General features: G+C 41.5%; 1 protein-coding gene across 3 annotated transcripts in view; it reads left to right on the top strand.

Annotated features, from left to right (window-relative positions):
- Window positions 1-3,521: 3,521 nt before the first annotated feature.
- Window positions 3,522-16,220, top strand: part of OVCH2 (ovochymase 2) — a 55,064-nt gene continuing 42,365 nt past the window's right edge. For 2 of the 3 annotated variants that reach the window (XM_019519550.1, XM_019519548.1), the window contains exons 1-7: window positions 3,522-3,660; window positions 6,377-6,486; window positions 7,957-8,048; window positions 10,175-10,347; window positions 11,749-11,844; window positions 15,189-15,340; window positions 15,591-15,786. In XM_019519550.1, coding sequence (XP_019375095.1) covers window positions 3,570-3,660; window positions 6,377-6,486; window positions 7,957-8,048; window positions 10,175-10,347; window positions 11,749-11,844; window positions 15,189-15,340; window positions 15,591-15,786 — 910 coding nt within the window. In that variant the 5' untranslated portion in view covers window positions 3,522-3,569. The remainder of the gene's footprint in view (window positions 3,661-6,376; window positions 6,487-7,956; window positions 8,049-10,174; window positions 10,348-11,748; window positions 11,845-15,188; window positions 15,341-15,590; window positions 15,787-16,220) is intronic. The other variant, XM_019519549.1, reaches the window with a different exon arrangement.

Here is a 16,220-nt window from a genome sequence, read left to right as displayed (position 1 = left end):
CGCTCCCAGCCACACACATTCCTTTCACAGGACCTCCCCTCTCCCCCAATCACTCAGAAGCAGCCCCCCCCTCCTCCTCCTCCTCCCCACTGCTCCTCTCACTCCTGCCCAGCCTCTGTTGCACTGACCCGTGGGCTCTGCTACCTGGCTGTCCCATGCAGGGGGCTATAGCACCCCCCAGCACCATCAACCACCTGCAGGGGCACAGTATGGCACTCCTGCCCCCCCCCCCACCCCGGTGTGGCGCTATGTGGCACTCCCAGCTAGCGCGGCCCTGCCCCCCCAGCCCCACTGGAGGAGGGGCCCCATTCTCGGCTCTCAGGAAATCAAATGTGAAACCCATGGTTTTAAACTTGGTGCCATTTTTGTCTCCCAGTAGGGAGACAAAAATGGCACCAAGTTTAAAACCATGGCTTTAGCTTCCCTGCCGATTAAGAATCCCAGGGCCCCAAATTGGTAGTGGCCCCTGGGCTTGTGCCCAGCTGGCCTGTCCATTAATCTGCTTTCCTGTGTGATGATGGTGGGGGGCCTGGCCCTCTCCCCAGGATGTCTCGAGCATATTTTGACAACATTTCATTGAAGCAGGACTTTGGCTGCCATGGTTCCCCTGCTTTACCTGTGGCAGATTATGGGATTAGGTCTGTGTTGTGCCAGGGGTGATGGTAGTCTTACGTAGAGTTTAGAGTATGGTTTGTGTGGTTTGGTTTGGATAGGGATGATCCTGCTTCAGGCAGGGGGTTGGATTAGATGACCTCTTGAGGTCTCTTCCAGCCCTACTCCTCTATAACTCTATAAGCATACGGACCCAGATCTGGATTTCAAACACCAACAGTTTCAGGCCTGTAGGGTTTGGGGCATTTGGCTTGACCTATTATGACCAGGACCAGTAACAAAATATGGGTCCAGATCTGAGCTTGGATTCTTAACACCAGGCAGAGAGGGGAGCACATCCAAATGCAGCCCTTCTCTAGCCCACATGAGAATGATGTAGGCGATGCTGACTGTCAACACTGAAAGATTTGGGAGCAATAGTAATCAGGACTTTAGAGAATGAGGACAGGATCATCAGTGCCTCTGCCTGAAGCTCTTATCTTTATCCTACATGCAGCAGGGGGAAGACAGAGGCAGTGGAGGCAGAGAACAAAGACCAGTGACAAGATGAGAAAACCCCTGCTCCTGTTTGTGACAAGGGACAGACCATATAGAACATGCTGTTTACATTTTTCCTTTTTGAACCCCAGGGTCATTGCACAGTAAGTATTATATTATTCTTTTTATGTTATGAATCCCAAGTGACCTGATTGCTTACTCTTATTATTAGTGATGCTGTGTGAATACTATGTGTCAAATTACCAATATGAAACAAAAACTTCATGCCAGGGTCAAAAACATCCTGAAAGATGCCACAGCAAAGGGTAATTGGTGAATTCTGCACTACCTAGAGCCAATTTAATGTTCTGCTTTATAAGGCTGGGAGAAACAATTGGAGAGAGGCAGTCTCCACAGCTGATAGGAAAACAGTAGGATGAGAGAGCCTTTCTTTTTACAATAGAAGGCAGAATAGCAGCTGTATGTGTGTTTCCAAGGCAGAATAGCAGCTGTACATGTGTTTCCAGGGCATGGTTTCTATGTAGTTGAGGTTGGCTGAAAAACTACATCCAGAGCAATATGGCATCTGCTAGCACCCTGTGACTGACAGGGGAAGTGAATGGTAAGAAGCTATAATGTAATAATGAATTAAGGGGCTGAAAGAGTGGTGGGTCACATGGGGCACTGTGGAATCCATGAGTAATTGAAATGAGAATATATGCAGAAAAGATTTAGGAACTCGCTGTGATGTGTTCCTTGTGTGTGGGTAATCCCTTGGGTGGATTTATTTCTGTGGGCTGCCTCAGTGAATTTACTTGAGGTGTTAGATGTCTAAATATAGACAGACACATATTTCATTCAAACTCATATACTTATGTGGGAAAAGGTATTTTTGCTTTTGTTTTTTGTGAGCATATCCACCAATAACAGTGGGAGCTACAAGTTCCTTGTGACCAGTTAGGCTGGATTAAAATGACAGCATGCTTTGTCTTCACTCAGATTTAATAAGGGGTTAGCTATTATTTTTCCCCTTGGTGGTCTTTTTTTCTTGTCTTCCTGATTTCCCAGGATTTGTATTCAACATACACTCTTCAATGGTAGCACAAACTGTGGTGATCTCTAATCTTGGTCCTTGATGTGTATAGGGTTGCTTCTTGTGATGGACTGCTGCGCTGATATTTGGGTCAAATCTATCATGTAATTTCAAGTATTTCAAACCAGACTGTCATTGCCTACTGCAGGAATTAACAAGGAAAAATGTTCATAAATGATGGACCATTCTCTTCTCTAGGATTTCCCGTGCAGCCTATCAACTCCTTCTACCTGGTTGAGAACCCCAAGAAAACAGATTTCAAAATGGTGGTGAAAGGGCTTTATCTGCCTAAATCCCTTTGCCTTTCAAAGAAACAGAAGGTATGGGCACGCATACATCTGGAGCTGTTTTAAAAGGGTAGTGGCTGTTATGTTCTAGTTGTTATGTGTGGACAAGCTGGAAACTAATCCGATGCGCCAACTTTAAGACTTCTGCATCCGGTTTTAAAGTTGGATCTGTTTTGCTACATTTATATCATTTTCAGCTTGTCCGTGCATAATCATTAGAACATAACAACCACTGCAATTTTGAATCCTCTCCAAATGCATGTGTGGTAATATCCTTGTGGTTTGCCTAAACTGCCATGTAGCCTTGAGATACTTAATTGAGTTTTAAGAAAGCTGATTCAGGCACCAACAGTACCAACTCAGCACCAACAACAGTACTTAACAGTACAGGCACCAACTCAGGGCAGCATGAAGCTAATTTATCCTGCTGAGATGCAACTGTCTGGACTGCATTGTAGGCATCATTAAGTTGCTAAATTGCTTCTGAAATCAGACCTAGGTATCTAAATCGCTTAACCTGTAGGGCTGAATGGGCAATGCTCAGATCTTTCTCGCTGATCATTTGAAAATGTGGCTTAATTTCTTTTGTCTTGCACATCACTGAACATGCTATCAACATGCAATAATCTGTTAATGTATTTCTCTGGTTTCTGCTGTGCTGGCTAAAAATATAAAGTACAGTACATGAAGTTCATATAAACTTTACATGTAACCTGTGAAAGTAATGTAACGAGTATTACTATTGATTCCTCCTGACCCCTGAGGTCTATAGGTATATGGGAATATATAAGAAATGTATTGAATATATAGGTATATAGGAAGGTTAGTAGGGGACCATGCAGTGGTAATATATGGTTCCTGAGAGACTTGAGAAAATACTGAGCAACAAAGACTTTGGTAATATGATGCTTTTATAAAAGGTATCATGCTTGGTTAAATTTGGAAAATTTAGTTGTGCCCAGTAAATGCTTTATGGCCAGATTAATGAGTAACCTCCACTTTAATTAGTCAATTTCTACTCTCCCACTGCGTTGCATATTCTTTTTTGTTCCCTCTATAAAAAGTCTTCTCATCTTTACTCAGGCACTTGCAGCTTCAAAATGCCAGTAGCGCTACACGAACTGCTTTTGTTCACGATTGGAATAGTTTATCTAACAGATGGAAACTCAGCACTGCTATCTGTACGAAAAGGTAGGATCACAATTTAAGAGATGGTTTTAACCATTTTAAAGGCAAAAGGTCAGAATCTTACCTGGTACAAGACCATGCATTGCCTCTGAAACAATGATTTCACTTTTTTCATGTAGATCTTTAAACAACAGAAATATCTAGGCAGCAAAAGTGCAAGGACAAGTCTGGATTTTTTTAATCTTTGTGTTCAATTTTCTTTATGCTTCACAAAATCACTATTTGCATTGCTAATTGCCCTAGGCATCTGACAGTCATCATCAGAAGTGTGGGCAGTCATTTTAAGGATTTCCAAGTATTTCCTTTTTAAAATGGTGAATGTAGCCTGTTTTGAGTTACAGGCAGATATAAAATACAGTGCAGTTAATCCACACAACGTCAGACTCAAGCTATTTGTATGGGTTCTCCACTTTGCTTGTAAAAAAAAAAAAAAAAAAAAAAAAAAAAGGAAAGTTTTTTTTGGGGTTCCCCCTTTGCTGTTAAAAAAAAAAAAAAAGGAAAGTTTTTTTTGGGGTTCCCCCTTTGCTGTTAAAAAAAAAAAAAAAGGAAAGTTTTTTTTGGGGTTCCCCCTTTTTTTTTAAAAAAAAAAAAAAAAAAAAAAAAAAAAAGGATAGTATTTTTTGGGCTTGTGAGCAATATATTTGTTGTTTGGAAAGTGTGCATGTGTGTGTCTGTGTATAAGGAATGTATTACTATAGTAGTAATATTAATATAAAATCTTATGGGGGGATTTTGGCAAATCTGATAGCACATCATTCAGTTGTCAGATGCTTACAAAGTTACACTAGTGGAAGGAAAATTTTTAATTTTTTTAATTTGAATTTTTTTCATACTTCTAATGAAGTCAGGTGTCCCTGAAGCATTTTTTGGAAACACTTTCAAACTCTCTTAAGAGTCAGGAGTTTGGTGTCTTCATCTTGTGGGAGCACTGTGCCGCTCAGGCAGCTGCACTGCACTGTGGTGGTGGTTGAGAGACCATTATTTATATGGGGAAATACTGATATCGTACCAAAATGTTTAGGATATTCAACCAAAAAAAGAGAAAAAAATTGTATTTTGAGTTTGAAAATTATTTTTCTTTCAGTTTTCACACTTAAAGCTTAAATTGACTTTGGTTACCTGAGCCAAAACAAAGATACCTTTTATTTCACTGGGTCACTTTCTCCCTTTTTGTCTTTTGCCTTTGGAGTGAGAACTAGAAAAATATTGATAAACAAAAAAACCAAGAAATTCGAAAAGAAGAATGTTTTGTTTTGTATGCGTGTCAAATAAAACCTGGGAAAAATTTCTATAATAAAATTCACATATGGGAAAGGTCATATTTCATCTATAGTTTTGAATGAAATATTTCATTTAGCTGTTGCATCAGCATTCACCTGACATGGCTCCCACTGACTTCAGCTAGGGCAGCCCCCAAGCACTTTTAGAAATCCCCCTTTAAATGTATATTATAGAAACTGTCTGGGATTCCAAAAAACTTTACAGGGATCTCTCACCCACCACTGTATATACTTGGCATATTTTTATTGCTGCTGATTCTTGAAGACTTTCTGGTAGTTTGTCATACAATTCTAGAATGAGAATCAGTAGCGTACCAGTGAAAGATCCCAAACTAAGTAGTCTCCTCTCCAATATGCTGAACATCTCACTTGCTTTCATTAAATAAATATAAATATTATAAATAATTAAATAAATATTTAATGCATTAATGTCACAGGAGGGAAAGTTAAACATGTTTTGGGACTCAATTTTCAAAAATGAGCAACTGAACAAATTATTTGGTCTGGGAAATGCAGTCAAACCACTCTCTTTTCTCTAGATGCAGGTTGCCAGAATTAGATGCTTGGCTTTTAAACAAAAACCACTAAAAGTTCAATATTATTGTTAAAAGTATTTTTCTCTGCCTCACAAGACCACACTGGGTAGCTTTAGCACAGACCTATACAGTAGCAACATTAGGCAAATGCTCAATGCTTTTGAGAAATTTTAAGCTGTTGATTATCGAAACTTACGTAATGTGCCATTGAAACCCAGTTGTCCAAAAAGGAAAGCAAAAACATTTGGCTAAATGATGGATGTTTCCATTACTGTGCAGGAGTTATCCCAAAATTAAAAATAAATGGGGATTTAAAAGTTTTACATATTTTTGTTTGCCTTGCATTATTTGTTCTAGGGGGAAGGTGTAATTATTTGTATTTCTTACGCCTAAAAGAAAAATTCTTGTAGCGGGTAGCCAGCTACTCTTTTCTCACCCTAGTCAAATGTAGGCACAAAACCTTTTTCTCAATAGGAATAAGGGGGGAGATATGTGTGGGGGGGGGCAGGGAGCTGAATAGTTTTAAGGTAAAGTGTTATCAGTTTCTGAAATAAATTATGTAAGAGAATTAACTGCAATAACTAAGGATTAGACTTGACCCTGGAAGTTGCTTCCAATCCTCTGCTTCTAAAAAACAAAACAAAAAAAACAAAAAACAAACAAAAAAAAGGATCATTCAGATCCAGAGTAAGAAGTTAGTAAACTCTTTCTGATTCTGTAGGCTGTATGCAGGTACCCTCAAGGAGATTCCAGTTATTTGTATGATAGGGTGACAGGATGGATCTTTATGGGCATCTTAGCTGATTTATCTTCAAATGTCTGCACGTTGTATAGAATGTGGCACAGAAATGTGGTTTCATTTTTTCTTTCCTTTTCCTTTTGTTTTTTGTTTGTTTCTACCAGACCCTAGGTGTGGGCAGAAACCACATGAGACAAAGCCATGGAGTTACTTCAACCTCCTCACACGCATTGTTGGTGGGAACCAGGTGGAACAAGGCTCCCATCCATGGCAGGTTAGTACAAGAAAATACTGTTTTATCTGATGCCACCTTCAGAGCAAAGGTCCAACTTTTCATAGATGTAACAAAAGCAAAGGCAGGTATCCTATGTGCTTATTGGCACTTTTGATGTTGTATTGTTGAGTCCCATGCTACTTTTATCAAAAGCAGTGAAGCAGATAGAGGAAGAAGAGAGTTCCTAGAAAAATTTTGCTTTGTTAATTACCATGTTTTAAAGACAATGTGGATCTGCGATAAACAGGGCTGGGTGAAGGTGTTGGGAAAATAAAGGAAACATAACTAATTGCTAGAAAGTAACACTTGGGAAACTGTGGTTCTTGGTGGTTGTTCATCTGAGACTGCAGATTTGTTTCACAAAGGCCACTGAAAAGCTGTGAAGGCTCAAGACTTTCAGGAACTAGTGACTGGTGTGAAAGACAGTCAGTAGTTCACAGGTGAAAGATTCCAAACTAATTCATTCCCTCTCCAATGCTGAATATATCAGTAATCTTTCTTTGATTTATATATATACTTTGTAACCATGCACACTTACACAAGTCACATTTTCCATGCAAACTGGGACCCTGAAAGCACTCTACATATGCATGGCTACAGAGCACTTTTAAAGTGGTCAATCATGCAAAAATTAACTCTCCTCAAATGAGGTATTAGATGAAAGTGCTTTGCTTTAGAGTGCCTTAGGGAACTTGTGTTCCCTAGGGTTAATTTTTTCATGCATTGGGCTGGACTGATGCAGCCGAGTCCCACTCCTCCCCCCCGCCCACCCCAGGGCTGTCAGCAGGGAGAGTGAGAAGGGGAGACAACAGGAGGGAGCAGCTCCAAGCTGCTGGCTGGGGTTGCTGCCTGGCCTGAGCGGGGTGGGGGGTTGGGTAGCGTGGAACAAACCCCCTCCTCCCCCCGCCTCTTAGTCCCAGACTGGCTCCCCTCAGTACTCCTTCCATGGTACTAGTGGGGAGGGGGATGTGAGGCAGGAGGCTTTGTTCCGCCTTCCAACTCCAGCTCAGGCTGGGCAGCAAACCCCAGCCAGCAGCTCGGGATTGCTCCCTTTCCCTCTCCCTCTCCCTCTCCCTCTCCCTCTCCCCCCTGCTGACAGTCCTGGAACTGGTGGAGCTAAGGAGAGGGCCCGTGCAGGCAGGCTCAATCCCTCCCAACTCAACAGGAGAATGTCTTTTGGGTAGGGGTGCGTGCTCTATCTCAAGGCACTTATGTAAAGTGCTGTGAGGTAGAATTGGGGTCTGAATGTCTGTCTGCACCCCACGTCACAGAAGGAGAGAAAGTTGAACACACACTGAGGCTCAGTGGGAGCTGTGAGTGAGTATTTCTTAGAACCAATGACAACATGAAAGCCAAGGAAGTGGTTTTGAATTTTTCTAAGCAGTATTAACTTCAAATTTATGAAGGCTTTGAGAATGTGATCAGAGTAGATGTATAGATTTTTACTTGATGCCATTCTTTGTGATACAGGTTTCCTTGAAACGAAGGCAAAGACATTTCTGTGGCGGCACCATTGTTTCTGCTCAGTGGGTGGTCACGGCAGCTCACTGTGTTGTAGACAGGTATGAATGAAGAATTTGTCTACAAGGCTTTATAAGAACAAAAAAGAATATTGCTACCAAAAGTGTTGGTGCAGTGGCATGTGCATGTGAAGTTTGTTTCTAAGAATATTTCTTTTTGGAAAATGCTTCCTGAAAATATCTGTCTAAGAGATCAGAGAACTCCTAATAGTTCCGAAGTAGTTTTCTAAAGTTAAACAAACCTGGGAAATGTTAAAACAAATAACACTGTTCTAGCAGTTTGGGGTAAAATTTATGCCAAATAGTAACAGACTGTAATACTTAAAGCAGCAGAGTGCAGTGCACAAAAGGCTCAATCTGCCCTTCATTGCACATTAAAAATGTAATTACGTAAGTAGGGGTTTTGAAGTCTAGGGCTTTCAAAACAACCACAAAAACCCAGACCTTTCCCAAACTGCAATTTTATTAAAGGAGAGATGTTAAAAACTGAAGTGCCGGGGTTGGGGGAGGGGGTAGGTAGAGGGGGCAGAGGAGGAGAGAGAGATTCTAGGAACCAATAATCTCAAGTGAAAGATTTCAAATGAACTAACCAATTATCTCCAGTGTCTGTTTTTCTATCTATTAAACATGTAAAATTTGTAGCCTATTAACAAGAGGGCATAAAAATAAATACACATTGTTCTCTGGAGATTTAGTTGGTTGCACTCTTCCCTGCAAGTTCAAACTAAGCTAGTGCTTTTTCATGATACCAGGCAGTGCATTGCTGGAGAGATACTCTCTTTAATAATAAGCAGTGATACAACTGGCCTGGTTTCGTGTGGCAATTAAAGACCTCAAAGTAGGGAGAACAGAGAGGCTGGGTCTGAATTAAGTCAATTTCTGTTCCTCAAGGTAAAGCTCTATAGACTAACACTCTCTTTAAGAAATCCTATGGCTTAAGATGCTCATCAGTGTATAATGCAAGTAATTTCTCTTCCCTGAAATAACTTGAATTACTGAGGAAAGGAAAAAATGGAGCAGGGTTCAGTTTTGAATAATAACGGAAAAAATTCTTTTCTAGACATTCATTTATCTACACTTTAAAACAAATTAGGGATTTTCAAAGATGCTCAAAAGCATTAGGGGACAAATTGCTAGTGCTAGACATCTAAACTCCTATAGGCTCTTTATGAAAATGTGAGTCTCATGAGATTAAAATAGATTTCTATTTAGAAGCCAGATGTCCCAAATAAAGAAGCATGCTATTGTCAAATCTATTGTCTAGGTAGGTGTTTTGTATCACAGTACAGCTAATTAACAGAGATCTCGGATTAAAAAATCATTGCTATGCAGAGGGCTAGCACCAGGGTGGCCAACTGTCAGTAAATTTACTGACTGTAATTAAAAAAGAAAAACCAAAACAAAACCAAACCCAAAAAGACCCAAGTGTCCATCAGTAAAGTCTGTAAAAACAAAAACAAAAACAAAACAAGTGTCCATCAGTAAAGTCTGTAAAAACAAAAACAAAAACAAAACAAACAAACAAACAAAAAAAACACAAACCTTTAGCCATCAGTAAAAACACTAAGCAGCCATGGCTTCACTGAAGCTCTGACAGGCACACAGCAGCACTACCTGGTGTCAAAGCATGAGCACATGGACCATTCATTCAGCAATATGAGTAATATTGCTGGGTTTCAGGTAAGCTTCTTTGAGGTCCATACGGGGACAGGGAGGCAAGGATGGGAGGGCTAAGGCCAGGGGTGGGCTGGAAGGGGACAGCATGGTGCAGGGTGTAGTTGGAATTGCCACAATGTGCGAGTGAGTAGAGAAGCCCTGGTGGGGGGGAGGGGACGAGGAGGTGGGGAGAGAGAACAGGGAACCAGACCCACCAGAGATCTAATGTTTAGAGCACAGGACCAAAAATAAGGAATTTCCCATATATGTCGCAAATTCATTCTGTGGTTTAAGTAAATAATTTCATGTCTTTGTACTTTGGTTTCCCCATCCCTGCCACCCCACTGGGGACTGCAAGCCCTAATCAATTAATGTTTAGATATGTGGATGGATGGTGATATATTAAGGTTGTCATTGCTGATGATGTTTAAAACCAGTAACCTAAGAATGTTTTCTCTCACTTTTAAGTATCTCCACTTTTAATATTTCAACATTTCTTAACCATCCTACAGGTATATATTGGATTACCTGAATGTCACTGCAGGAGAGTATGATTTGAGTCTTGAGGAGGAGGAAGAGCAGACTCTGCCTGTTGAGTCCATCATTAAACACCCAAATTTCAATCCTGGAAGACCCATGAATTATGACATTGCCCTTGTGAAGTTGAAGGGTTCCTTCAGATTTAGTAAGGTCATAGTTCTAGGCAATAATTTCCAACGGAAAATGTCAAACCATTCGCGATGCATAGGGGGTGCACATGGGTACACGTGCACTCCCTGAGATTGGCTGTGCACCCCCTGGAAGCGCCAGCCGCGAAAAAAGAAGTGTCAGTGAAAGTGCACTTTCAGTTTTGCTGTTGGCCCAGTGATTGTCCGCTGGGGGACCCCCCTATGCCCCCATCAGTGAATGGCCGCAGGCCCCACCCCCCCGTCGGCGATCTGGTGCCCCCCAGACTTGGGACATACCACTCGCTCATGGTCAAACCCACAGACTGTCTTGTTGGCTAACACTCTTAAGGTTATTGCTTAAGGGGGATAATATTTTATACAGAATTTTAAGGATATTTTTCACAGAAAAAATAAATTGTAGTAAAATATGCAACATAAGAGACCTTTAAATGATGCAACAGTTTGCATTGACTTTGTATTTGGAGATCTAGAGGTAAGTCAGAAAAAAATCAGTTCAGCTGAGTTGACTGCTACTACTACCATGGTATAAACAAGCCCAAGTCCAAATTGAGCATGACTGCTAGGTTACCTGTTGATAGTCATATAATGCTAATGCAGAGCAGTTGGTCTTGGTGTTAAAACCACACTGAGGTGCATAGTGCAATTCACTGCACACTCTTCAGACTCAGGCCTACATCTATGTTTGCTTCACGTTATTGTGGCTTTCTTTGCAGTTGTTAGGATAAGATTTTTTTTCCAAATAAAAACTTAGATTTGGACCTAAAGTGATGATTTGATGAGCTAGCCCCTAGGCCAAATTCTGTGAAACATCAGGCTTATGCCAGTGTACCACAGACAGTTGGGCCGCATCCAGACAAGTGTGGATGTGCAGTACATGGTGCCGCAGACCTGTCTTTGGCACCACACACTGCGCATGCAGGTGTTCTCTGTTCTGCTACCTTGCAATGGGGAGAAATCCCAGATTCAAAAAACCCATTCCAAAAAAAAAAGCAGGGCAGTACACATGGTGGCAATGTGTGCCACCCAAAACTGGAGCCTGGCCATCTGCAGGAGCACCATAGCTGCAGCTCCCCAAGGCTCCCATAATCCCAAGTAAGGCTTCTGGGGGCAGTACAGTTGTTGGCACCAGCCTCCCCTATCTGGGGTAACCTGCCATGCACCAGAGGGCACATGGCATGGGTGTTCCCTAGGGACACAAGGTGTGCCGCTGCTACTTGTCCCCAGGGAAACAAACGTCTGCATGTGTATGGATGCGGCCCTGGATTCAAGAATAACACCGTAACGGCTGTCACACAAGCCCATAGTGGTCTATAGTGAAGGACCATATAAAAAGGAAAGCAAAACTAAAGTTGTTTTTTCATGTTTACCAAGAAGTTCCATATGTGTATTCATGTTAGGTCCATCGGTTGTGCCAGCATGCCTTCCTGATCCAGATGAGAAGTTTGATCCAGGCTACATTTGCACCACTTGTGGTTGGGGCCGTCTAAGAGAGAGTAAGCCACTGGAGTTCCTCTTTGAAATGCCTAAGTACCACCCCCCCCATCTGTCTCTGACCCACTGTCTCCCATTCCCTTAGATCCTCACTGCCATGCATTTGCATTTTCACAGACCTGAATTTTTTGCACTGGCTTCTGTTCTACCCAGGACAGCACAAGCAACACCAGCAGACTCTCCCTATGCCTGAAGAACAGTGTTTGTGCTGAAAGCTTGCAAAGAACAATTTTCCAACTATTAGTTGGTCTAATAAAAGATATCACATCTATCCAAAGAAATTTTTGTGCTAAAGTACTAATATTTGGATCTATGAGCTCCTTTATTTTTCTATTGAAATGTACGATAGTTCGTGCAGCATGCCTACATGTACACAGCAGACAGATGGTGTAAATGCTACAGGAGGGAACTCTTTTAACTGGGATTGTAATTCACAGCAGTAGCCTTTTTTTTTAATTTGCTCAGTTTTACTTTGGTTCAGTTTATATCTGAAACCTAAAACGAACTGTAGACGGCTCAAAACTCTAGGCAACTTACGCATGGAGGTCATAGATGGGCCAGGAAGAAACTGTCTATAAATGAGCATTGTAATCTTAAAACGGGGCTTAAGTGGTTCCTTGGCTTTGTGCTAGCCCTTTCCACATAGATGAATCTCTTCCCAACTGCCAAAGTTTTACCAAAAAAAGCAGTGTAACTTCAAGTCCTATATATAATAGATCCAAGTGTTTTGTTTGAACATTTAACCTTTAGTTTCTGTTCAGCTGCTTGGAAAATGATATAGATTGCTATCTTGTCTTTAAATGTGAACCGAAGCAAATTCAATAAATAACAGTTTGGTCATAAATTACCGCAAGTTTTGTTTGGCTGCATTCCCCTCAAAAACAGATGAGACACCAAATTATGCCTTTTTAAGAAGGTGAAAATTTGTTCCTTGGCTTCCTCCTTGGTCAAGTTGGAAAGTAGTGCCAAGCACTTTCCCCTCTACATGAGCTCAGCTGTGCTGGCTGTCGAGGGTCCACATGCCTGAGAGGGTATGTGACAAAACGCTTAGTGGGACACCTATACATGTGCAGTGAGGCTATTCTGACCTGCTGTAATTACAGCATGTTGGAGCAGACTCAATTAATCAAGTCTGCTGGACCGTGGTATTTACTGCACTGTAGCAGATTCCAGCCTCACATGTATTAGAGTCCCTGGGCTGAAAAATGGCGGCAGGGGTGCTTTAACTAAAGCTCGTTCGAGCTTTAGTTAAAGCACCCCCACTGCCATTTTTTCAATGCAGGGATGCTGATACATGAGATGCTCTGGGCTCTTTAATTAGAGAGACTTTTGGAGCAGCTCTAATTAAAGTGCCCCCCTCTGCCCCACTCCTGGAGCATGTATATAAATCTCCTGCAGTTCTTATTGGGAACACTTTGGGGAAGGGCTCAGTACGAGCAGGCTTTGATGAAAACAATTATTGTAGCTTTATAAACAGGGCATCTAGATGCCCTTTTCACCCCAGGGAGAGATCGTGGTTTGAACCTGGCAATAGGGCCAAGAGACAACTTTGGTTCTCCATGACTTTGTTTAATTGTATTGGGTGGCTAACTGGGGCTGAGGAGAAAGGGGAGTCCCAGGGAGGATAGGGAGAATATAGAAAAGGTCCTACGACAGACAGAAAAGTCCCAGGACAGACCAAGTGGAGTCTGAGGAAGAACAGAGGGAATGGAACAGCACCATGGAACAGCTCAAAACTGTTTCGAGCAGAGTGTGCTGTGCTGTTTGGGACATTGGTACTCGGATAGCCTTTCTCTTTAAAAGAAGAAAATCTGGGAGCTAACCAGAAAGAAGGAGCTCTCAGAGGTGGAGGTGCTACAGATCACCAAGGAAGCTAGGGTCTCAGAGCTAGAGGCTTACCCCTTGTGAAGCCATGGGAGGGAGAAAGACAGACGAAATACGGCTGCTTCCTGGGGAGTCCTGAGGAAGAGTTTCCCTGTAAAAGTGGAGTTGATTCCATGCAGGGTGGTTGATTTCCCCCCAACCCACTTGTGGTAAATAGGAAGGGGGTACCTTATTTCCCTTACTCTGCCATGTGTGGCCATATTGGGCAGCTGATCTTGCTGAAAGGTCTCCAATTACTATCCAAAACACCTATAAATTCATATTTTTAAAGCTAAACTGTTCTTCAGACACATAGCTATGAGGCCGCAGGGTACTTATTTCATGCCATATCATTTATGAGCTGATCTAGAAATTTGAAAAGGGGGGTGCAGATGGTGAGCTGCGTCATCACATGGAAAACACCACCTGTTTTTCTCCAGTTAAAAATAAACGAGAAGCTTTACTAATATATCAGGGGCCTGGGGCTGTATTATTCTGTTTAAGAAGGAAGTGAAAACAAATATAACTTCATTGGAATGAGTTAAAGACAATCCTCAGGGCTGTGAAATAGCTCCATTACCAGTAGGATACAACAGACAGTAGAATTACAGAACAAAGGATAGCTTGACTGGTTGAACAGCAAGCCTATCAAAAAGAGGAAAGGGTCGTTAACACATCTGGAATGCAGAGTTTACAAGGGTTCAAGTAGATTATAATGAGCCGTGAGGGAGACAATTGACTTCCTCAGCACTGCCTGACTATAAATGCTTTTGCCACTGCCAGGCAATTGGTTTTAAAGTTTGGGTGAAGCAGGTATCAAAGTGCAACCCCTCTGGATCTGCCCCTGGTATCATTAATATCTAAAGCAATGTAAAGAGATTTGTGTTCATGTTGTACAGCTGTTGTAGGGATACTATAAAACCCTCAGGGATAACTGTGGTGTTTCTATGTAAATGTAGGTTTGTAATAAATATTCTGAACAACACATGAAAAACTTATGAGTTTTTTATTTTATAGTTGCAATCTGGTCCAATTCACAGATTTTTTTTTTTTTTTTTTTGTCTTTTGATGGGAGGAAGTTGCTTAAATGTAGTTCCATTTCTTTTTTGGGCGTGGTCTGATTTTTGCTTTAAGATGCTGGATTTTGCATGTTTTTTTTTTAAAACTGCATTTTAATAGGGCCTCAATCCTCCAAGTGCATCTGAATGGGCAGACCTAGTCCCTGTAAAGATGTCATTGGTGGCTATGGGCCTATACTACAAAGCAAGACATCTGAAATTTTATGCAACTAAAGGTTGGCTATTCAAAGAGTTATTTTTCAAAGCAAGTTTCTGGGCATTTTAATGGTCTATAATAACATTGAAAATATTAGCAGAAATAAAATTATTTTTTTTACAGCACTAATGGTAAGTTTTAAGTTCACCTTCTAGTCTGTCTAGCAACTTAATGCTAACTTGTTTTTTCTTTACTTTCTCTTTTTCAGATGGAAACCTTCCTCAAGTTTTGCATGAAGTGAATTTGCCGATCCTGAATTACAAGGAATGTTCTAGAATATTATTAACTTTGAGAAAACCAATCCAAGGTGACACTTTGATGTGTGCTGGATTTCCAGATGGAGGAAAGGATGCATGCCAGGTTGGCTGAACAGAGAAACCTACAGATATGCCAATGTCTTGCTGTAGCTGAAGTTTACACGTGTGTGGACAGATGTCCTGCATTATACAACTACTGAGAGTGGTTTTCCTTTTCATAATTTAATTCTCGAAGTATGACCACATAGTAGAACCTGCTTATACCTTTTCTTCATTTTATTCTCATGTCTGTTTTATTCACACAGGAGTTAATTTCATGTGCTTTCCTGTAAGATGGGTTTCTTTTATTGTAGGGTGATTCTGGGGGTCCTCTTTTGTGCCGGCGTAAGCATGGTGCCTGGACTCTGGCTGGTGTGACTTCCTGGGGCATGGGCTGTGCTCGTGGTTGGATTAATAACTTGCGGAAAAACTATGACCAGAGAGGATCACCAGGTGTTTTCACAGATCTCAGGAAAGTGCTCTCCTGGATTCATGGAAAGATCAACGCTGGTAATAATAAAAAAGAAAAACTAATTAAAAAAACTTACATCATATAATAAATTTGCTGCCTTATGATGTGAAGGCAGTGACCTTTTAGAGTGTTCTTCATAGCTCCATTTTTTTCTAGTTTGGTTCATAGAAGTAAGTTTTTGTGATGAGGCTTTCACTAAGCTGGTAACTAGGCTGCACTGGTATGTAGCAGCACTCAGGTTGTTGAGGCTTCATGGGAACAGGAAGGCTAAACATTTTGGGTGCTTGCACACTTGAGTAGGGTTTAATTCCCCAAAATTGAAACAGTAGATTTTTAATTTATGGGTTTTTAATTGTGACCCATGGTTTCGATTTAGGGGATTCCATCAGTATGATGGACCGGTGATGGCCCACTGTCAGCTCTGCCTGGGGGGGGGGGGGGGGGGGGGGGGGGGGCAAAACCTTTTCCCCCC

This window comes from Gavialis gangeticus, unplaced genomic scaffold (genome assembly GCF_001723915.1).
Source record: "Gavialis gangeticus isolate Ggan-Ray unplaced genomic scaffold, GavGan_comp1, whole genome shotgun sequence".
NCBI lineage: Eukaryota > Metazoa > Chordata > Crocodylia > Gavialidae > Gavialis > Gavialis gangeticus.
The sequence above is the reverse complement of the archived record's forward strand: the minus strand, read 5'-3'. Positions and strand labels throughout refer to the sequence as shown.